General features: G+C 33.8%; 1 protein-coding gene across 1 annotated transcript in view; it reads right to left on the bottom strand.

Moving 5' to 3' along the window:
• LOC124362708 overlaps window positions 1–25,103 on the bottom strand; it is a 57,146-nt gene extending 32,043 nt beyond the window's left edge. Inside the window, exons 1-6 of the mRNA XM_046817426.1 lie at window positions 25,026–25,103; window positions 17,967–18,039; window positions 17,440–17,481; window positions 16,792–16,845; window positions 15,020–15,068; window positions 14,253–14,326 (exon numbers count right to left, since the gene is read on the bottom strand). Coding sequence (XP_046673382.1) covers window positions 14,253–14,326; window positions 15,020–15,068; window positions 16,792–16,845; window positions 17,440–17,481; window positions 17,967–18,038 — 291 coding nt within the window. The 5' untranslated portion in view covers window position 18,039; window positions 25,026–25,103. The remainder of the gene's footprint in view (window positions 1–14,252; window positions 14,327–15,019; window positions 15,069–16,791; window positions 16,846–17,439; window positions 17,482–17,966; window positions 18,040–25,025) is intronic.
• Between the last annotated feature and the right edge of the window lie 279 nt (window positions 25,104–25,382).

The following is a 25,382-nucleotide window of genomic DNA, read 5'->3' as shown; positions in this document are numbered from 1 at the left end:
ATTAATACGGTAAAGGTGTTAACTATATGTGTGGGAACCAGTACAGGGTATTAATGGTGGGAAGACAATTTTCGAATGTGACGCTACGCGTAGTAAACACTTTAGAGTGTGGAGTCATGGAGTATGTGTAAGGGCTAAGAGACGTGGTGTACGACATATTATATGGATGCCTGTTGGACTTTGTGGATACTAGTCGGTAATGTGTAGGTGGTCTAAATTGGGTATGGGTGATACCCCTGGGTAAGAGTACGGGAGGCATTTGGAAAGTGTTGTTGTCCCGTCAGTGTGAGGGTGAGGGCCTGAAGACGCTAGGGTACACGAGAGATAGGCGCATACACACGTAAAGCTCGGGGAGTTAGAAATCATAGTATGTGCAATATCCGTAGTTAAGAGCGAGGTATGGGAGACAATAGGAAAGTGTGAAGCCTCTGCAGGATCCGTTAGAAAAGTAGGTCTTAGCATGTACAGGAGACGGACTATTGCAGGCCTAAGTGGTACATTGGTCGGTAAACATTGTAAAAATCTGGGTATAGGCTTTATGCCTGACTAGGAGTGGAAAGTGTGGGGCCTCGGTAGGGTGCGGATGAGGGCCGAAGACGCTTGGGTACACGAGAGAGAGAGAGAGAGAGAGAGAGAGAGAGAGAGAGAGAGAGAGAGAGAGAGAGGTGGGAGGCTGTAGGTGTATACACACGTAAAGGTCAGGGAGTGAGAAATCATAGTATGTGCAATATCCGTGGTTAAGAGCCGAGGTATGGGAGACAATAGGAAAGTGTGAAGCCTCTGCAGGATCCGTTAGAAAAGTAGGTCTTAGCATGTCCAAGAGACGGGCTATTGCAGGCCTATGTGTTACATTGGTCGGTAAAATGGTAAAAAATCTGGGTATAGGCTTTATGCCTGACTAGGAGTGGAAAGTGTGGGGCCTCAGCAGGGTGCAGATGAGGGCCGAAGACGCTTGGGTACACGAGAGAGGTGGGAGGCTGTAGGCGTATACACGCGTAAAGATCGGGGATTTAGAAATCGTAGTATGTGCAATATCCGTGGTTAAGAGCCGAGGTATGAGAGGTAATAGGATAGTGTGAGGTTTCTGTAACGACCATTAGAAATACAGGTGCATGTCCAGGAGACGGGCGATTGCAGGCCTATGTGGTACATTGGACTGTAAAATGGTCAAAATCCGTGTATGAGCGATACGCTCGGGTAGGAGTACTGGAGGCAATCGAAAAGTGTAGGGTTTCGGCAGGGTACGAGTACACGGTTAAAAGATCATCATTCATCCGATAAAAGATAGGCGATCAGAGTACCGATTTGGGTATAAGTTGGAACCCTGTGAGGAACTGTTCAGGTATGGGTCTGCAAGAGACGGGGGTATAGATGGGTGGCTAGGTCCTGGAGTGAATTGTTAGAAATAACAGTGTGGGTAATATATGTGGTTAAGAGTATTGGAGGCATTCGAAATGTTTGGGTAGGGGCCGTTAGAAATGTGGGTGCGGTTTGTCATACACTCCGGTACTCGAAAAGATGGGTGACGGAATATGTCGTGCATTGCCGGTAAAGGTTAGGCGGTCAAAATCCGGGTATGGGCATTACGCCAGGCTCGGAGTGCGGGAGGCAGTAGGACAGTGTCGGACTCCTGTAGGAGCCATCAGATACGCGGGTGCGGGTGTTAAGACTCTCAGGTACTCAAAAAGGTGAGTGTCAATAGGCGTCGACACGGAACCTGTGGACGGGTGGTTAAGCAGTGCAGAAAGTCAGAGGTGTGTGACAAACAGGAAGTCTAGGTTGAGATAAGTCGTCGGAAAACAGGAAGTCTGTGGTTAGGAAACACCGAAATGTACCTCCCATAAGAGACAATCTCCCATTGGCTAGGGGAGGGACCAGGAGGTGACAGGGGGTGTAGGAGGGGGTGGGTGGGGGCAGGGGCATGGCCTAGCCGCCATTGCTGCCCTCTCATTGATCCAGAGACGATGGTGGTTGTGGGGAGGGGTGCAGGGGGCGTGGCCTAGCCGCCATTGCTGCTCTCTCATTGGTCCAGAATAACTCCATAAGAGCCCATGTTAGCGCCAGATCCGCGGGAGGTCTACTAGTGCAGTCCAGTATTGGATGTTGATCTTCGTAACTCAGGAGACCTGACAGAAGATTATAAGAGGAATACGCCTACTCGTCAAACTTTATATATATAAAACAATAACTCCATTTTCTGAGGCAGCAACCAATCTATGCTGAAATTAATTTTAATATAAGGGATTTGTACAGTGTGATACAAAATCAATCTTCTCGTTGAATGAATTGGCACCCAAATTCAAAATGGTTTAATAGCAATAATATCTTTCTTCGTTAAGAGCCTGCTGTACTGGCATTTTTACGATCTTATTTTAGTTTTTCAGAGTTACGGCAGATGCCTTGTTTTAAAGATAGAATTAATACGCGTCAAAAGGCTAATTGTTCGATATTTTTAATCGCTTTGCAAAAAGCTCATACGTTTTATGCTTCACTGTTTAAAAATTTAAAAGATGTATACCTTACAAAATAATAAATAAAAAGTGTTTGTATATGTATTAATTATATACTTAAAATTAGACCTCTCCCATAAAGCTCTCCCGAACAAACATAAGGACATAAAAGTGCATGAATTTAATCATTGCTATTGTGTGATAAAGAAAACATGAATTGGACGCATTATAAAAATCAACCTCTTCTTTAAAGTTTGTAAAGAGGCCCAAATTTATGCATAGTTTTCAGCAGTGCTAATATCGTTAACAGAAAATACGTGTTCAGTAAACTAAAGGTTATTTTACCCCAATTTAGAAGTCCATACTCGAGTTACTAGTTGTCTTCTCGCCTCTATAAACTATAAGAAAATTATTAAATGAATACAGTAATAATATATTATTATGGTAAATGTACTGAAAATGTTGTATTTTTATTAATTTATAATTAATGTGCATTTATTCATAAACCTTTAGTGCTTATACTTCAGATTACAATGATTTTTATGAGTAAAATTTAACATTTGAAAGTACATACCATAAAAAAGATCTAGAAAATGGATAAATTCCAACACTTTTTAATACTTTACGTCAAACAATAGAACTGAACTAAACTTATTTTCCAAATTCCTATTTCCTATCTGTAGCTATTACAAACTCAACAAATCTGGATGTCTTTATTGAACTACATTTGATGTTAAGATAATTCCAATATTATATAAAAAAATGACTCAATGCTCAGGTGAAGATCAAGCTAACAGACTATGCTTCCTTTGATAAAATACAGAAAACTCCAAGCCACAGCAACCCGTAGAACAGTAACACGTCACTGGAGTGTGATACCCAAAGTTAACCTGGTTCCCAAGTTAACTACAAACTTCAAAATTGACTTTGACGATCTCTCAGGGTGCCGGCTAACAAATCCGATTGTAAGGACAGGCCGATTTAGATTTTAACAATCATCAGCAAATATTCACTGATATTCAAAATTACTAAAATATGCTGATTTTTATATGAATAGACATAATATTACTATATGGGACCATACAGATTAGAAATATTTAACTTTATAAAGAAACTAGTTTTACAATTTGTTCGAATCATGAAAGATTTATTATTTATACGCTCATAGTAACTTGTTAAATAAACGACTTTTAGCTATAACATACGTGAAAATGTATTTAATTTTAACGGAACAAATTATGTTTCTAAATAAATATGATAGTGGTATGTTATCGTAAGGGATATATTAAGGTATGTTGTACCGACGTCGCCGCCGTACTAAAAGAGTGACATAATCCTTGAGATGTTAAGGCATATAATAGCACAATATGGGACCATACAAATTAGAAATATTTAACTTTATAAAGAAACTAGTTTTAAAATTTGTTCCAATCACGGAGGAATTATGATTTATACCCTCATAGTAAGTTGTCAGATAAATTATTTTTGTTACCTACAAAATATGTATGTATCTGAAGTTGACGGAACAAATTATGTTTCTAAATAAATATGATAGTGGTATGTTATCGTAAGGGATATATTAAGGTATGTTGTACCGACGTCGCCGCCGTACTAAAAGAGTGACATAATCCTTGAGATGTTAAGGCATATAATAGCACAATATGGGACCATACAAATTAGAAATATTTAACTTTATAAAGAAACTAGTTTTAAAATTTGTTCCAATCACGGAGGAATTATGATTTATACCCTCATAGTAAGTTGTCAGATAAATTATTTTTGTTACCTACAAAATATGTATGTATCTGAAGTTGACGGAACAAATTATGTTTTTAAATAAATGTGATAATGGTATGTTATCGTATGGCATATAACAAGGTATATTGTACTGACGTCATCGCTGTACTACGGTATGTCATTAAAGGATATTCTGTAATTTAGACAGTAACACAATCCTTGGGATTTTAACGGTATGTCATTAAAGGATATTCTGTAATTTAGACAGTAACACAATCCTTGGGATTTTAACGGTATGTCATTAAAGGATATTCTGTAATTTAGACAGAAACACCAAACATACCAGATGCAAGACAAAATTCATTTACAGTATTTATGGTTTGGTTGCTTATTTGTGGTTTTAGCTGTTGAGTGTTCTCATCACGGTATTTAGAATTAGTAACAATAATCATCAATAACTATAATGTAAGAGTTGATAATCCTATTATAGGAGCAAGCTTTAGGCTGACACGTCCACTATGACTATCCTCTATTTTTTCAAATCACATGCAGTTCATACATTCTAAAGTGGCTATGGGCGCTAGTTAAGCACTATATCGAAGGGAGAGCTAGTAAGTACTGTACCTAGTTTTGGATTCGCTGAAGTTGTTTCAACGTTTGCATTCTTTACAGACTTCATTTAATAAGTGATAACCTAGTTTATTTATATCTGAATGATAATTCATATTTTTATTTAATGTATTATATCAGGCGTTTATGTTACACCAATTGCTTGTCCCAGAGTTCTTATATTTACTGAAACTATTTACATTGCACAGCAATAAATTAAAGTTTAATAAAAAAAACAACCTACCATTTGTAACGAAAGTTTTACAAAGCAACGCCTGAATAATTTCAAATTGCTTAATGGGACAAAATTTATGAATTTATCTCCAATGGAATCTGTGTGCATTGTATTTACTAACAGAATGGTTTATAAGGTTCCCACACTTGGGGAGCTACAGTACCTACGCGAGAGGCTACCTTGCATAGCACCCGGCAACATAGGCAGCTTTAATTGCCCAAAGTGGAATTTGGCTTCTCTTACTTGGGCACTAAGTTGTATAATGACCTTTCTCGGTTACTTAAAGCATCTTTGACATCTGATTCGCTTAGAAATAAGATAAAAAATATTTTTACCACGCCAGTTATATCAATGTTTTTGTAATAATAATTTTGGAAGTTATGTTACAGTTCATCCTTGTTAATTTAATTTATTCTTTTAACTATTATTAGTATTAATTTTGGTTCATTTTTATTTAGTTATAAGCAAGACGTGAGCTGATCTGAAAAGCTTTTGTACTGAAAAACGGTCGTATACAGGCTCTATTATTTTATTACTTAATTTATACCAGTGAGACAGACAGAGAATATCACGTGAGATCGCTTATAATAAAATTATAAGCGATTATGTTATTATAAAACTAATTATTATTTAAAAAATGTAAACATTTGATAATTTGTGAAGTGCCTGACGATGATTACTGAATTTGAATCAGAAAAGCCTTGCACAAAATAAAAAATTATATTGGAAAATGTTGTATTCCTGTATTCTAGTGATACTACAATATATATATATATATATATATATATATATATATATATATATATATATATATATATACACACACAATGTTAAATATTCAAATTTTGATTTGGGCTAATATGATGATTACCCAAGTCACTAATTTAAAAGCCTCCAAATTAATAAGGACTCATTAATACAATTGTCCTATTTTCGTCTTTTCAGGGATGGTATAAGATTCATAAGGGCTGAGAATGGAAATTAAAAAAATATCAAACAATGTTTACTTTCACTATCTTAATAAACTTACTTTGTTAAACATTATTCGTCTAGACGTGTGAATTAGTTAACTATGAAGGTATATTCGAATACGTTATACTAAGAATAAGTTAATAAAACTTATGAATTAGAAGTTGAACTAAATAAAATGTCTATAACTAACATTATGAATACCGCTAAATACCTTTATAAATTGTTATAGGTATGAATTTATTATTTAGGATTATTACATTAATTTTATAATTGAATAGTATATTACTAAATACTCTAATCAGTATAACTTTAAAATAATCTGAATTTTAAATTAATTTATTCTAATGTAAAAATGTAAGATAGTAAATGTGTCCTCATTTCCAGAAATAATGCTATAAAAGAATTTAGCTTGCATTTTGGTTTTACTTGCTTTGTATCGCCCATACTAAAACACCATATTGTAAAATATTTGAACGTTTCCTAGCTATTTTTTCTTCTAGTTGTCTTCTAAAGCGGATTGTTGATATTTTCTTAAACAGTATTTTACTTTCGAAAAATGGGTTTCAATATTGATTTTATTAGTAGTTTAGTTTTTTACACCCCTTATTATTTAGAAGAGGAAATAGGGTAAAATCTATGTGATAATACAATTTGTTTATATTTAAAATTTTAAGATTATCCAGAAGATTAATCCAAATAATTTGGCTCAGAAGTGTTCTCCATCTTCATTAATGCCTGGCCTTAGAATTAGTAGCTATATATAAAAGATTTAAAATTTATATTTCGGATAATATTCATAAATATAACTAATCATGAGGAATGAAAAACAATCACAATATGGTTCACGTACATAATCATTTAAATAATGTACACCTTTTTAGTATCTTCAGTTCAACGTGTTCTAGAAAATACTTATGAACATTTGTTCTTTATTTAAAACTGCAAAAACAAAAGAGAATTACCTTGCAAGTATAAATGTATAGTCCTTGAATATAATAATAATAATATAATATGCAGTAATAAAATGAACAGTTTAAAGTGGCTCACCTGCTTGCCTCACTACCTGTCCCAGAGAAATGGTAGAGGTGAATGTGATGTCCATGTTATATAGGAGAACTGGCCTTGGTATAGTTCTTGTTTGTCGTCGTTCTCCCTACTCACAACTCCTGACGCACAGCAAGTGATAACAATACAGGCAGGGATACTTCCACCTCCCCAATTCACTGCCCTTGTGTTCCCTATTCACAACTTCTGACGCACAGCAAGTGATAAAAATACAATGGTACTTCCACCTCTCCACTTTACTACACTCGTGTTCCATACTCACAGCTTCTGACGTAGAGCAAGTGATAACAATATAGGGATACTTCCACCTCCCCACCTCACTACCCTCGTGTTCCCTACTCACAACTTTTGACGCACAACACGTGATAACATTGCGTGATATTCCACCACCCCACCTAACTACGTGTTCTCTACTCACAACTCTTGACGCAAAGCAAGTTATAACAATACAGGGATACTTCCACCTCCCCACCTTACTACCCTTGTGTTCCATACTCACAGCTTCTGACGTAGAGCAAGTGATAACAATACAGGGATACTTCCACCTCCGCACCTTACTACCCTCGTGTTCCCTATTCACAACTTCTGACGCACAGCAAGTGATAACAATACAATGGTACTTCCACCACCCAATTTACTACCTTCGTGTTCCCTACTCACAGCTTCTGACGCACAGCAAGTGATAACAATCAGTGATATTCCACCACCCCACCTCACTACCCTCGTGTTCTCTACTCACAACTCTTGACGCAAAGCAAGTTATGACAATACAGGGATACTTCCACCTCCCCACCTTACTACCCTCGTGTTCCCTACTCACAACATCTGACGCACAACACGTGATAACAATCAGTGACATTCCACCACCCCACCTCACTACGTGGTCTCTACTCACAACTTCTGACTCACAGCTAGTGATAACAATATAGGCATACTTACACCTGCCCACCTTACTACCCTTGTGTTCCATACTAACAGCTTCAGACGCACAGATAGTGATAACAATATAGGGATCCTTCGCCTCCCCACCTTACTACCCTTGTGTTCCATACTCACAACGTCTGACGCAGTGCAAATGCTAACAATACAGGGATACCTCCATTTCCCCATCTCTCTACCCTCGTGTTCCATACTCACAACATACTCATAGCTCCTGACCTAGAGCAAGTGATAACAATACAGGGATACTTCCACCTCCCCACCTCACCACCCTCGTGTTCCATACTCACAACTTCTGACTCACAGCTAGTGATAAAAATATAGGGATCCTTCGCCTCCCCACCTTACTACCCTTGTGTTCCATACTCACAACGTCTGACGCAGTGCAAATGCTAACAATACAGGGATACCTCCATTTCCCCATCTCTCTACCCTCGTGTTCCATACTCACAACTTCTGTCGCAGAGCAAATGATAACAATACAGTAATACTTCCACCTCCCCATCTTACTACCCTTGTGTTCTATACTTACAATTTCCGACGCAGAGCAAGTGATAACAATACAGTGATACTTCCACCTCCACACCTCACTACCCTCGTATTCCCTACTCACAACTTCTGACGCACAACAAGTGATAACAATCAGTGATACTTCCACCTCCCCACCTCACTACCCTCGTGTTCCCTTCTCACAACTTCTGACGCACAGCAAGTGATAACAATACAGTGATACTTCCACCTCCCCACCTTACTTCCCTCGTGTTCCATACTCACAGCTTCTGACGCACAGCAAGTGATAACAATACAGGGATACCTACACCTCCCCACCTTACTACCCTAGTGTTCCATACTCCACCCACCAGTTTGTTTAGATCATTAATTGACCTTATTTGAAACCTTGATGCATCTGTGGACTTACTGACAAAATTTTTATTTCCGAGGGCCAAACATATGCATAGCTCAACTTTTTCAATTTCTTTGCTTGCAACAATATGATTTTATTAAACCGCGTGAGATGCTCATTTACATATACACTAACAGATTGTACGTTTGGCGAAAAGATAGTGGATTTTAATTTTGCTGTTTATACTTTTTGAGCACATAATCCCGCTTCTTCCTGTTGGAAAATTGAATTATAATTGGGTTTGGACCTTTAACACGTTTTGTGGGAATTCTGCGGATTGCTTGCAAGTCCCTATCAAAATATATTTCCTCATTAATGGCTTCAGATATTTTCCCAACAATGTCAGCTATCGGCTCATTGTTGTGCTCTTCAATGCCTTCGATCTCTAGATTTTGTTTTCTACTATACTGCTCAAGATCTTCAAGTCGTATTTTACACGCATCTAACTCCGATTTAAGGGGCAAATTTTGAGCCTTAAGATCATTTTGCGTCTTTTCAAAAATCACAACTTTACCAGAGTACTCAATAATGTTTTGTTCATAATCGTCGATTTTTTGTGAAAAATATTCTACTGAGCTCTTAAATTCTTTAATTTTATCAGAAAACTTTCGTTCATAACTCTCAAACTGCAATCTGATAGTCTTTTCCATAAATTCACTATGCAAAGATGTAATCAAATCTTTTACTTCCTTGGAATAACCTTGCTCCTTGGGAGCTTTGGATTCATTTTGACAAGGTTTACATTTCCAATTTTTTCTCCTATCTTCTCCCATTCGATTCCAAGTGCTTTCTTTAACATCTGCACACTCAAAATGAAGTTCTAATTTGCAGATGGAACAAGTAACAAAATCACAATTACCTTCAGGCAATGATTCATCACATCCGGTACAGTCAGTTATCTTGATAAAGAGATAGAGATATAGCAGAGCTTATGATTAACACATCCAACCACCACAGAGCCACTGGCGTAACTGTGTGTGTGTGTGTGTGTGTGTGTGTGTGTGTGTGTGTGTGTGTGTGTGTGTGTGTGTGTGTGTGTGTTCAAGTTCAAAATCACTTTATTCAGGAAAAATACAATACAATTTCATACATACACTTTTATCCCCGAAGGCGCAGTTGTGCCTTGATCCTTATTTAAAGTAACTAATCATCACTACATACCGTAAAATTTAGAGCGAAAGAACACATATTACATTTCATGCATAATTATCCGAATTCATAATTTTACAAACCACTATATTAACAATACATACTAATTAATACATTAATAACTTTGATAAATAAATTTAATAACAATTCATATAAGCAAAAAATATATTAACAACTTAGATATATAAATACATTAACAATTAATATAGTCAAAAACATATTAACAATTTAAATAAATAAATATATTAACAACTTAGATAAATAAATATAATAACAATTAATATAATCAAAAAACATATTAACAATTTAAATAAATAAATATATTAACAATCCATATAAATAAATAAATTTATATATTTACAGAGCAAAAAAACAGTGCATGACATAACAATAAATCAACAAAAACAAACTATAATACAGATAGAGAGCGTCAACCAGGCCAGACTTTGCGTCAATACGAGTGCAATAAACAGCTATATAATAAATAAATAAATATATATATTATATATATATTGTATATATATATATATATATATACAATGTATACACATTAACATATATATACACATTACAATAAGATAACATTCACAACTATGTACTATATAACAAAAATAATTATTTTAACAATCAAGAGGCAAGTTCTTGACATATTCTAGAGCTTTTAATTTTACCTTAGGTCTTTCAAAAATAATGCTCTGCTCACAATGCAGCAAGAAATTGTTGTATATTTGAGGACCTATATAACAAAATTGATGCCGACTCGATTCCTTGGTTACAAACGGAATTTTTAGTAGTAAATTCTGACTAGATCTTGTCCCTCTATTATTTTCCCTAAATTCAAATTGACCAATAAACTTTTGAACAAACAGTATTACAGAGTATTGGTGTAGTTGTTTAAAGGTTAAAATATTATTTTCGGAAAAAAGTTAGCTCATCCTGTCCATGCGTCTTACATTGTATATTAATCCTAATGCATGTCTTTGATTCACAATTACACTATTTAGATAGATAATATAACTTCCACCATAGTGAATCAATCCGAACTTAATGAGACTCGTACACCATGAAAGTTAAACATTTTTTAACTGGTCGTTTCTTACAAAATGTTTTAAGTGGTAGAGTACATAATTAACCTTTCTCAACTTTTTGGATAGAAAGTCTACAAGTACAATTATAAATACACTGATGCTTATGACAAAATAAATTAAACTCATGACTATGTTGCTCATTGGTGAGGTGATAGTAAAAAACACTATACATTTAGAATTAAAAGAATTTGTCAAAAGTCGATTAGATGACAACCATTGCGAAACCTTATGCAGATCACTTCTAATTTTTATCTGCAGTGATTGCCTATTATAGGCAGAGCACACACGTGCAGTGTCGTCAACATAGGCATACATGGATGAATACATCTCCAAGTCTAACAGGTCATTTATATAAACTAAAAAAATAATCGGCCCTAAAACTCCACCCTAAGTTGTGCCAAAGTACAATTCTAAGGGATCACTCATAACATTATTAATCTTAACAACCTGCTTCTTCCCTTTACAAAAAGATTTCAACAATGTGAGAGCCAAACCACCAAAACCATAGTATCTGAATTTATTCAATAAAATGTCTATGTCTAGTACATCGAATGCTTTTTGAAAGTCAAGGTAAACAGCCACTGTATATTTATATCTATCTGACTCATTGAAAATCGAGCTAATATGTCTTTCAACGGCTAAATCAGTTCCTCTTCCAGGAAGGAACCCATACTGGTTACGAGAAAAAAGCGACTTTTGGCAAAAATAATCTACAATTTTGTTTTTAATTAAAGTTTCAAAAATTTTAGCTATCACACTAATTACAGAAATTGGCCTATATGACGATACATCTGAGGGGACGCCTGATTTAAAAATAGGGACTACTGAGGCTATCTTGAACTCGTGAGGCACCCTTCCCTGTTCTAATGATCTTTTAAACATACAGTACAAAAGGGGTGCAAATATATCTAGGTTTTGCTTGATAGTCATTATATTGAGACCATCAATACCTGTGCTACGCTTGTTTTTAATTTAATTAATAACATTTACGACATCTTCATATGCACAACCAAAACTACCAATAGTTAGTAGTTAGTAGTTACATGGTATGACATATTTAAAAATGAACTTACTTAGCAAAGAACTTTTGAAGGAAAATGTTATCTTACTGGCTGCTATTGACCTGACTTAAAATGTTGTTTTTTGTTTAATGCAAGATTATAGAATGGCTTAAACAGTGTAATTTACTAATGCCAAAGAGTTTGGTGAACACTTAGAGATAGTTCCACTGAACTTAAGATTAGACCAAGAAAAGTAAACAAACAGTTTTCTTATGAAGAATGAACCTATTGAACTAGGAAATAATTCTTGTAGAGTTGACTTGATCAGTGATATTGGAACAAATGTAAAACAACAGCTGCATATGTTAGTGCCAGTAGGTGCACCCAGTCTACAGTACATTTAAAAGGAATGGTCTTAGAGTTTGTTGTGGCCAATCTCCAATCGGTTCTAATCGATTAGAACGAGTGTAACATAAACTAATTTCCGTTTAAAGTTCCAGTGGAGAAAGGGGTATTTCACAACTCAAGGTCATTAAGAATTATTTAAGGTCAATTATTTAAGGTTATTTTGCGTGGATGACTGAGCGGTTGGAAACTCTAATAGAAAACTAAAATGTAACACGGGATATGGTTTTAGTTTTGTATATATTTGTATTTAGAATTGTATAAGTGCATATATATATATATATATATATATATATTATATATATATATATATAAGTATGCACATGTATATGCAAGTATATAAACATGAATAAGAAGATTATTTCCATACAAATTGTAATCAGTTCTATTGCATAAAACTAATCATATCAAACCGAACACGGATTATACTAAAACTTGGCAAAATTCAAAAATTTATTTTTTCCGGTCCGAAGAAGGTACCGGCATCTCAAACATACTGTACCGTTAGTTAGTTAGCTTTTATATAATGTAACATTTCACAACCTAGTCAGCCAGTACAATTTAATATTATTTTTTTTAAACCAATGTTCCGGAACTAAATTATCGGCGGAGTAACTACCTAATTGGCACGCGTATGAATATTTTATTCTAACCTTTTGTAGCAGCCCAACTACGTGACCGATCTGACCTCGCGCGCCTTGTCCGTAAGTAAAATTTATCTCTTCGTATTATTAAATTAGCCCTTTGATGCCAAACATATAAAAATAAATGTAACGTAAAGTAAAGTTGTAAATAGTAAAGTAACTTACCCTTGAAGATCTTTTATTTGCTTGGTTGAAATAGATACAAGTTGTGGCGTCGTCCTTCTGACGAGCACGTTGTTGTAATAAGTTTTTTGTATCATTAAATGGCTAATACTGTCGCGAATTTGTTTTAGGCGAGCTCACGTATTATTTGAGTAGATGGCTACCACTTTCACAACTTCTACTCCTCTTTTAGTAATTACCGACTAGAAATAACCCTTCTTAGACTACAGCTTCAATGTCTCGTGCCAAGACGCCGACGCCCGGGTTGTAAGTCTACATATTGCGAAGGGAAGTGAAATCTTAATGTTTTATAAAGGAAAACATCGTAGGCATAATTCCATAGAACACTGGATATTTTAGGCCCACCTATCAGATATACATTTTTAGTTCTTGTACTCTTTTAGTTTATGTAATTGCCAGCAACGTGGCAAGGCATACATTTAATTTACCAACTAAAAGTGGTGCTAGTAAGTTTCACTGATTAAATTGAACTTATAAGTAAACTTTGCAATTCGAGTATTTATTACTACGACCTTAGAAGTCACCACCCCCATGTGTTATCGTCATTCAGTAGAATACTTTATTTTTTTGTGTAGAACTAAAAACATTTCCTGATTTGCTGAAAAAATGCTCAGGTAATATATAGTAGCCTAAAAATTTGGAAATTTGTTTATACCACATAAGCGCTTCTAACCGGCCAGGCGAATCATCATCCAATTCCTTTACTTAATTGCCACACTTGAACAACTTAAAACTGTACTATATTTATGGTGAAGACACATCATGATAGTGAATATTGACAGGCAGTCTAGAGAAGATTTTTCACCGAGTACAAAAATACCTAGATACTGCCCTGGTGTATGCATAATGTAAGAGGAAACGAGTAACTTACCGCGAGGACATTGTCGTGGCAGGTCCCCTTGCCGTCCTTGTCCACTGGCAAGCTGCCGTCCTTACACTTCACACCTACACACAAACAAGGTTTTAAGACGCTTTCCATCCTGTTAAGGACGTTTTGACGTTCAATTGTTATATCAGATGACATGATCTTGATATATAATTCTATTGCCACAAGAATTGACTCCAGCTACGTAGGCAATTTGCTAATTGGGCCTTCCAGAACTGCGTAAAAATAAAATACATTTAATAAATCATACTAATGCATAATCATTCGTGAATATTCATTTAGTGTAGTCTATTACATTTTTTCCACATTACAAATGCGATTCTAGACCCTTCAATGAACATTATTGAAATAAATATAATTTACAATAAAAACTGTCCCCTTTTATGTTTTCATAAGCATTTTTGCTCATAAAAACATAATAACACAAAAGGGCAATGGTTTTGGTTAATTTGGTTTCATATAGGATCTATGGAACAGAAACACTTATGAAACCTAAGACTCAAGTTCAAACAGAAATATTGTACATGTAATGAAAACGAACCACCTTACGAAGTCGTAGTTGCATGAATGTGATATCACCTATCATATTTTTATGTAGGCCTATTATAACTTATGTCATACTTCATTAGTTAAATCCACTGCAGTAAAATAAAAAAAAACAGCCATAGGTGACGTTTAAATATAAAACATATTTATCCATTAAGGAAATAAACAATTTTCTAAATTATGCTAAATTAAATACAGGTAGTTACCATTATCGTTCAATTCTTTGTTTACGGAGTTGAGAATGGATCTTGGAATCTGAAACAAATTTGTGTAAGGATAAATATAAACTGCTCGTGAAGCGAAATATATGACTTTCAGACTTAAACAGTATTTGCACACACTCATCATCGAAAGGAAACTATATTACTGTTGCTTGTCAGTCACTTCGATAATGGATATTTTATGCCCTTGATTATTTTAATAATTCAATCAAAGTTTGTATTAGTATTTTTAACGATAAAATCTTGAACTGATCGCCACTACTTTTATTTTGATACATGAAGGGAAATAATTCATTTGTGGTATACAAAGAAACTAGACTCCATCTATGCTGATAGAACCGCTTCAACATGCAGAGTACAATAGGTCAAATTATACTTCCAAATCTGAATTTTTCTGTCAACAAATAACATCCTGAAAATACAGAAATAGGAGTTCTAACCAATGTAAACGGCCTCTGTGGTTCTTTAAGCAAGATTAGAAAGTATGTAGTCTCCGAAGGGTCTGACACTAATGTATCCGGTCACCCGATTGGTCCCCGCGCTGATGATGATGAAAGAAAAACGTCCCTTAAGTTAGTGTCCATTACGTAACGGAATACAATTCTAGAGGATCTGATCAAAAATGCCTGCTAAATTAGAGCTACCATATTATAAATTCATTTGCTTAGATGTATTTCATAGGAAACCTTTGGATTTCCAAGCCCGGTGACCTCCTCTGTTGTCTTTATAGCTACAAGACGTTTGATATTTTCACTGATTAACGCCATAAAACTGATTCTTAGTAGACAGTGGTTGCTTCTACTCTGTAGTGAAGCAGTAAATTGTAGATCGTTTTATATAGTTATTTTCTATATAAAACGTTTCTGATTTGGGAACATACAATGGAATTTGAGCAAATGTTGTAAAAGAAGATTAGCCACCAGTAAACTTCTTCACTAAAAGATAAATAGGTAAAATAAGGTTCCATCTATGCAGATAAGACACTGAAATTTGATTTTCCCTGGTTCACAACTGTATGTACAACAGCACAGAAAGCTTCATCTGAAGGTACATACCTGTAGTAAATACCTGTTAAGCAATAAAAAAGGTAAAATTCCTCCAAATCTTACATTTTCTGTAGACATCTTTAGACAAGAGAAAGGTTTGAAAATCGTAGTCCCTGAAAATTATGGTGATTCTGACCAAGAGACAGCTTTTGTTTCCGCGGCCCTGATGTTTTGTCTCTTTGAAACTCCCTGATAATGTTCAGTAACTACGTTGAACGTTAAAAAAGTAAAATTTTCATTTTATTCTGGTTGTACAGTTCAACTGTTGAATGGCTGACTCTGGCTAAGGCAATCTTAACAGCAGTAAACAACAATATATGTAATTGTTTAATTTTTATCCATAGTTGAAATCATTTAGACGATTATTAAGTTCAGTCTTGATTGGTGTTTTTATTCCTAAGTCGTAGTTATCGGAGCGGTGCCTGGCATTGAAGCAATTAAAGCACAGACTCAGCAATTTTATCATTTATTTCTATATAAGCAGCTAGACTGTATAAAACTAATAAAACACAGTGGTGTTCTGCAGTGAGAATTTGCATTTTACTTTTGAATTCAAATATTTAGTATCCATCTAAATGGATAGACTCCTAAGTTGTTTTTCAGCATAAAATAAACTAGTTACAAACGTTAAATGAGGTCGTTAGTATTTCTAGGTAATGTGTGTATGTCACTCTAGTCGGTACTGAATTGGTTATAAAAGACCACACTTACGTTCAATATTAAGTCAAAGAATGTGCGGCCTGCCAGCTCGGGTGGCGCTGGAGCCTGAAACATAAGTTAACATTAATTTGTATTCAATCTTATTATAATAAATGATTTTGTTTAATCAATAATTTTGATGGAAAATAGATCAATTTGGCTTTTCAAAATTAATAGTATTTTAACTTTTTAACTAAACTGTAGGTTACGTGATGCACGTTTTGACACAATAACTTTATTCCTTCTTCTTCTTGTTATCGGAGCGATGCCTGGCATTGAAGCAATTAAAGTACAGACTCGGCAATTTTCTCATTATTTTTTCTATATAAGCAGCTAGACTATATAGCTTTATCTTTCTAATTAATAAAACACGCAGTGGTGTTCTGCAGTGAGAAGTTGCATTTTATTTTTGAATTCAAATATTTAGTATCCACCTAAATGGACAGACTCCTAAGTTGTTTTTTTTTTCATGAAATAAACTAGTTACAAACGTTAAATGAAGTCGTAAGAACGTATTTCAAGGTAATGTGTGTAAGCACAATACTGTACTTGTTGTACGGCATACGCCCTAAAGTCTTTTATCCTCAACAAAAGGTTGCTACTTTTTATGTCACTCTAGTCGGTACTGAATTGGTTTTATATATATAAGACCACACTTACGTCCAATACTCCGTTGCCTGCCGGCTCGTGTGGCGCTGGAGCCTGAAACATAAGTTAACATTATTTTGTATTCATTCTTATTATAATAACGTAACAAAATCGTACACAAAACTCTCTGTTCTGGTACCGAAAAAATGATTTTGTTTATTCAATAATTTTGTTGTAAATTAGATCAATTTGGCTTTTCAAAATTAGTAGTACTTTAACTGTTTGACTAAACTGTAGGTTACGTGATGTACGTTTTGATACAATAACTTGTTTCAGTGATATCATAAAATGAACTTTCACATACTTCTATAATGTTATCAAACGTATAACTCCGAGTTTTACTTATTAATAATGTGACTATCAGCCATTTCGCAAATGGGCGTCCTGGGTATTTGTTTCAGACCACAGGGAGAATGTTACAATATTACATAATATAACAGATACACTCCGATGTTACCGAGGATCGCATGAAAGGCACGAGGAGTCTTGAGTTGAAATACTACTTCCCTATAACTAGTGATGAAGTGAGATCCACTCACCGAATTAACTCGGTCTGAAGCTAACCAGAGAAAGCTCGCCAGCACAGCGATCAGTGGAAGGGCCGTCTTCATTCTAAAACAGGTCACCCACAGAATCAGTGGCGTGTCTTGCACAGTGCAGTACAGACAGTATTGAATGTTGATCATCGTAACTTAGGAGACGTGACAGAAGATTATAAGAGGAACACCACAGACCTTACATATATAATTAATAAAGTAATATAATATATATAAAATAAAAGGTACTTTGGGATTATACCGACCACACCAGTATGAAGAACACAAAAATAGAAATTTATAGAAACAAACATGATAGAACGAAAAAACAACTCTTCAATTACAAAATTACAAACTTACAAGCATTTCCAGGTATTGTGATCGGTATTGTTGTCGCTGTTATCTTATCTTTCTCGAGAATCCTGATTACGGCAGGCCGCGCGGCATCACGTGATTTGCACGGTACATCATTGCCTTTCCATTACAATTCAATTTATATTTCTGATTAGCCCCTCTAGAATTTGATATTTTACTGATAGGTACTATCTCGAGGGATGTTTTTCTTTCGTCGACATCAGCGCGGGGCAGCACCGAAGGTGCTGCCGAAGCCCGCGCTGATGGCCGGAGGCACTCGCATTTTGGGTGGCGGAATGTGATCAAGAATAAAAACAAGTTTTGAGTGTTTTTTTAATAAAAAGTTTAGTTTGGTAAATGTTTGTTTTTGTTGAATTTTTGTGTTTGGAGAAATGTAGAGGTAAAACACGGAAGTACAACAAAGCGATGCACCAGCTGAACGGGCGGCGAGACTCTGCAATCACGTTATCTACTAGACGCTCGACTTTGACCTCTGTCTGAGGATGGGGAGGTGTTTGCGATAAGACAATTCCTGTTTTATATTGACGAAATATTGTTCTACGCTAATCTAGTAATCAGTAGAAACGAAATGTGAAATAACGATTCATGTCTGGGTGTGGTCGGTATAATCCCAAAGTACCAAATAAAATATATATATATATATTCAATAAGGCTATTGCCATTTATACAATTTAACGTAAATAAAAGTCGTTTGACAGGTGTTTGGTCTTCCGATCATATGTTAGTTTGCTTATTTAAACGCATATGTGACAGATACGGCCAAATACAAAATAATTGAATCGGAAAAAGTAAGCGCTCTGTGGTGTAATGGTAGCACATTCACCCGGCAAGTGAGAGATCCGGGTTCGACTCCCGGCGGAGCAAGTACTTTTTGTGATTCAATGTTTATTGAAATTATATATATAAAATATGTATATATATATGTTTTATATATATATATATATATATATATATATATATATATATAAAACATAGTAATATAGTAAAAATCTATGCTGAAACTATTTTAAATCTAAGGGATTTGTACAGAGTGTACAAAATCTTCTCTTTGAATTAATTGGCACCCAAACTCAAAATGGTTTAATATCAATAATAGCTGTACTGGCATTTTTACGACGTTATTTTAGTTTTAAGAGTTACGGCAGATCCTCGTTTTAAGGATAGAATTAATACGCGTCCAAAGGCCAATTTTTCGATATTTTTTATCGCTGTGCAAAAAGCTCATACGTTTTTTGCTTCATTGTTTAAATATTTAAAAGATTTATACTTTCCAAAATAATAAATAAAAATTGTTTGTATATGTATATACTTAAAATTAGACCTCTCCCATAAAGCTACGAACAAAAATAAGGACATAAAAGTGCATGAATTTAATCATTGCTATTGTGTGCTAAAGAAAAGAAGAAATTTAAGCATTATAAAAATCAATCCTCTTCATTAAAGTTTGTAAAAAGGACCAAATTTATGGATAGTATTCAGCAGTGCTAATATCGTTAACAGAAAATACGTGTTCAGTAAACTAAAGGTTATTTTACCCCAATGTAGAAGTTCATACTCGAGTTACTAATTGTCTTCTCGCCTCTATAAGCTATAAGAAAATTATGAAATAAATACATTAATATTATCTTATTATGGTAAATGTACTGAAAATTTTGTATTTTTATTAATTTATATTTAATGTGAATTTATTCATAAACCATTAGTGCTTATACTTCAGATTACAATGATTTTTATGTGTAAAATTTAACATTTGAAAGTACATACCATAAAAAAGATCTAGAAAATGGATAAATTCCAACACTTTTTAATACTTTAGGTCAAACAATGGAACTGAACTAAACTTATTTTCCAAATTCCTATTTCCTATCTGTAACTATTCCAAACTCAAAAGAGCTGGATGTCCTTATTGAACTACAATTGATGTTAAGATAATTCCAATATTATATAAAAAAATGACTCAATGCTCAGGTGAAGATCAAGTTAACGGACTATGCTTCTTTTGATAAAATACGGAAAACTCCAAACCACAACAAACCGTAGAACAGTACACGTCACCGGAGTGTGATACCCAAAGTTAACCTGGTTCCCAAGTTAACTACAAACTTCAAAATTGACTTTGACGATCTCTCAGGGTTGCCGGCTAACAAATCCGATTGTAAGGACAGGCCGATTTACACATTAACAATCATCAGCAAATATTCACGGATATTCAAAATTACTAAAATATTTTTTCGAATACTGATTTTTATATGAATAGTCATAATAGCACAATACTCGGCCATAAAAATTAGAACTTTTTACCGTAGTTAAGAAACTACTTTTACAATTTGTTCGAATTATTGAAGATTTATTATTTATACGCCCATAGTAACTTGTTAAATAAACGACTTTTAGCTATAACATACGTGAAAATGTATTTAATTTTGATGGAACAAATTATGTTTCTAAATAAATATGATAGTGGTATGTTATCGTAAGGGATATATTAAGGTATGTTGTACCGACGTCGCCGCCGTACTAAAAGAGTGACATAATCCTTGAGATGTTAACGGTATTTAATTAAAGGGTATTCTGTAATTTAGACAGAAATACCAAACATACCAGCTGCAATACGAAATTCGTTTATTTTTGGTTTTGTGGTTTATTGGTGGTTTTAGCTGTCGAGTGTTCTCACACGACATTTAGAAATAGTAACAATAATCGTGATAACAATAATCATAATACAATAATTGATAATCCTATTATAGGAGAAAGCTTAGGCTGGCAAGACCACATGGTCACATATCCTCGAAGTTGTTTTAGATCACATGGAGTTAATACATTCTAAAGTGGCTATGGGCGCTAGTTAAGCACTATATCGAAGGGAGAGCTAGTAAGTACTGTACCTAGTTTTGATTAGCTGAAGTTGTTTCGACGTTTGCATTCTTTACAGACTTCATTTAATAAGTGATAACCTAGTTTATTTATATCTGAATGATAATTCATATTTTTATTTAATGTATAATATCAGGCGCTTATGTTACATCAATTGCTTGTCCCAGAGTTCTTATATTTACTGAAACTATTTACATTGCACAGCAATAAATTAAAGTTTAATAAAATAAACAACCTACCATTTGTAGCGAAAGTTTTACAAAGCAACGCCTGAATAATTTCAAATTGCTTAGTGAGACAAAATTTATGAATTTATCTCCAATGGAAACTGTGTGCATTGTATTTACTAACAGAATATACAATGTTTATGTTACATCAGTTGCTGGTCCCAATCCTCTTATCTTTACTGAAACTATTTACATTGCATAGCAATAAATGAAAGTGTAATAAAAAAAGAACTGATCATTTGTTGCGAAAGTTTTATAAAGCAAAGCCTGAATGATTTCAAATTTCTTAGTAGGACAAAATTTATCAATTTATCTCCAATGGAAACGGTATTTACTAACAGAATGGTTTATAAGGTTCCCACACTTGGGGAGCTACAGTACCTACGCGAGAGGCTACCTTGCGTAGCACCCGACAACATAGCCAGCTTTATTTGCACAAAGTGGAATTTGGCTTCTCTTACCTCGGCCCTACGTTGTATAATGAATGACCTTCCCGGGCTATTTAAAGCATCTTTGATAACTGCTGCGTTTAGAAATAAGATAAAACATCGTATTTTTATCATGGAAGTTAAATAAGTGTTTGTGATATTAAGTTTTGGAAAGTTATGTTTCAGTCCATCCTTGTTAATTTAATGTACTCATTTAAACCATTATTTAGTACTAATTTTCGTTCATTATTTCGTTATTTAGTTAGTTATAAGTAGGACTTGATTTGATCTGAAAAGCAGTTGTTCTAAGAAACGCTAGTAATATACAGGCTCTTATTTTATTAGTTAATTTATTCCAGGCAGAAAGACACGTGAGATCGCTTATAATCAAATTTTGGCACCGACTTTAAAGCGAGCTTTCTTCTCTACATTTTTTTATTCTTTGCTTTATAGTCAACACATGTCAGACTAAAACCATCTCAGTTGAATTACCAAATAAATAAGTTTTTTTAACTATCTGATGTTACTTATATTTTTCACTAACTTTAAAAGTTACTAAAAACAACACAGGTGATTCGTGTCAAAATTTGAGTTTAATTTCTGTTATTTCACATTCCTTTTTTTAATCACTTAGCCTTCTCAGACACACTGTACAGTATAGTGTTCAAAAGTTTAAAACTCAATTCAAACCTCAATATTAATTTTAAATCGACAAAAAATTCATATAACATATTATGGTTGTACTAACCTTAACAATAAACAATTATTCACTCTAATCAATAGTGTTATTACGGTCTATTGTACAAGATGCCAAGTAGAAGGAAAATATAAATGATTTATTGTAATATTTTTTTTAATATAAGGATAATTCATTTTAAAATAGAGAAAATTCATCATACATATTATTTTTTTAAATTAAATGAAACTTTTAGACGTGTCTAAGATTTCATTCATATTTAGATCAGGAATTAAACACTGATCAGTAGTAATCGTTAAATTGTACACCAAAAGGTGTCATTAAGTGGTAAAAACAAATGAGAACACAATAATTTTTAGGTTTCTTAGGTTTTAAATATTCAAAATAAATCAAAATAAACACTCATAAATTAATCTAAGTACATAAACAAAGACACCTAAATATCCGAGGTATGTTGAACAGTTGAGAGAGTATAAACAAACAGACTGAACTAGTTCCAGAACTCACCACCAGGGAGAAGCACTAAATAGAACAGATGTATGATGTAAATCATTGCGTACAATACTGTTGTTTCTCGAAATACAAATACTTCTAGAACTGTAGAAGAAGTTCGTTATTTTGCGTACAGTATATTATACTATCTTGAAATATTGAGTAAAAATATATTATTTAAAAGGTAGGTCAAAGAGGTTAATAAGATACTTCGTAAATGTCAAGACTGCTCATTATTTAGCTTAAAGGTTGTTTTAAAATAACACTTTTATTTTCGTAACCACTACAAAATTAAAACCCTCTAGCATCCCTGTCTTGTGACCCAACATTTAAATAACAACGAACAAAACCCAACACAGTTTAAAAACTAACCTTTAGTTTATTCATGTAAAAATGTTAAATACCTACGGTGACATTGTTAGCATACAAAATAAACAGCGTATCTACCAAGCAACAACCAATGGATGACATTTTAATTAAATTTTGCCGCATATGATCATACGTGTGTTGAAATATAATTTCTCTTGTCCTAAAATGGATTCTGCTTATTATTTTTAAGCAAAATACAAAATTACACTTTTGAAATCGCCTATACAAGCCTATACTGAGTGTCAGATGTGTTTTAATATTTTTTTAATAATGGGCTAGACACTCTACGATCATCCATCAACTTTTTCATTTTGGAAAAAGTCTAAGAAATAATTAAAAGTAAAAATAAATTGTTGTGTACTAAACATATCCCAGAGCTTTGCGTTTGATTTTCGTTCCAATTTAATACATAAATGTATTAATATAAAGAAATTATGGATTGACTTATAAGCACGTAAAAAACTCGTTCAGTGTCATTTTTATTACCGTAAAAATTCAAATTTTTATTTGGGCTAATATGAAAATTACCGAAGTCACTAATTTAAAAGCCTCCAAAATAATAAGGAATCATTAATACAACTGTCCTATTTTCGTCTTTTCAGGGATGGTATAAGATTCATAGGGGCTGAGAATGGATGTTAAAAAAATATCAAACAATTTTTACTTTCACTATCTTAATAAACTTACCTTGTTAAACATTATTCGTCTAGACGTGTGAATTAGTTAACTATGAAGGTATATTCGAATAAGTTATACTAAGAATATGTTAATAAAACTTATGAATTAGAAGTTAAACTAAATACAATTTCTATAACTAACATTATTAATACCGCTAAATAACTTTATAAATTATTATAGGTATAAAATTATTATTTCGGATCAATTATTACATTAATTTTATAATTGAATAGTATATTACTAAATACTCTAATCAGTATAACTTACAAAAAAACTTCTTTTGGGAAAATGAATTTGAAATTAATTATCATGTAAAAATTTAAGATAGTAGTCGTCTAGTTGTCTTCTAAAGCGGATTGTTGATATTTTCTTGAACAGTATTTTACTTTCGAAAAATGCGTTTCAATATTGATTTTATTAATAGTTTAGTTTTTACACCCCTTATTATTTAGAAGAAGAGATATGGTAAAATCTATGTGATACGAGTAATACAATTTGTTTATATCTAAAATTTTAAGATTATACCTTTTGTATTTAATACTGAGGAGTAAAAAATGAAGAATAATCCAAATAATTTGGCTCAGAAGTGTTCTCCATCTTCATTAATGCATGGCCTTGGAATTAGTAGCTATATATAATAGATTGAAAATTTATATTTCGAATAATATGCATAAATATAACTAATCATGATTAATGAAAAACAATCAAAATATTGTTTACGTACATAATCATTTAAATAATGTACACCTTTTTAGTATTTTCAGTTCAACGTGTTCTAGAAAATACTTGTGAATATTTGTTCTTTATTTAAAACTGTAAAAACAAAAGAGAATTACCTTGCAAATATACAATGTATAGTCCTTGAATATAATAATAATAATATAATGTGCCGTAATGGAATGAACAGTTTAAAGTGGCTCACCTGCTTGCCTCACTACCTGTCGCGGAGAAATGGTAGAGGTGGATGTGATGTCCATGTTATATAGGTGAACTGGCCTTGGTATAGTTCTTGTTTGTCGTCGTTCTCCCTACTCACAACTCCTGACGCAGAGTAAGTGATAACAATACAGGGAGGGATACTTCCACCTCCCCACCTTGCTACCCTCGTGTTCCATAGTCACAACTTCTGACTCACAGCTAGTGATAGCAATACAGAGATACTTCCACCTCCCCACCTTACTACCCTCGTGTTCCATACTCACAACTTCTGACGCAGAGCAAGTGATAACAATACAGGGATACTTCCACCTCTCCACCACACTACCCTCGTGTTCCATAT

This window comes from Homalodisca vitripennis, chromosome 5, assembly GCF_021130785.1.
Source record: "Homalodisca vitripennis isolate AUS2020 chromosome 5, UT_GWSS_2.1, whole genome shotgun sequence".
In the NCBI taxonomy this organism is placed as follows: domain Eukaryota; kingdom Metazoa; phylum Arthropoda; class Insecta; order Hemiptera; family Cicadellidae; genus Homalodisca; species Homalodisca vitripennis.
The sequence above is the reverse complement of the archived record's forward strand: the minus strand, read 5'-3'. Positions and strand labels throughout refer to the sequence as shown.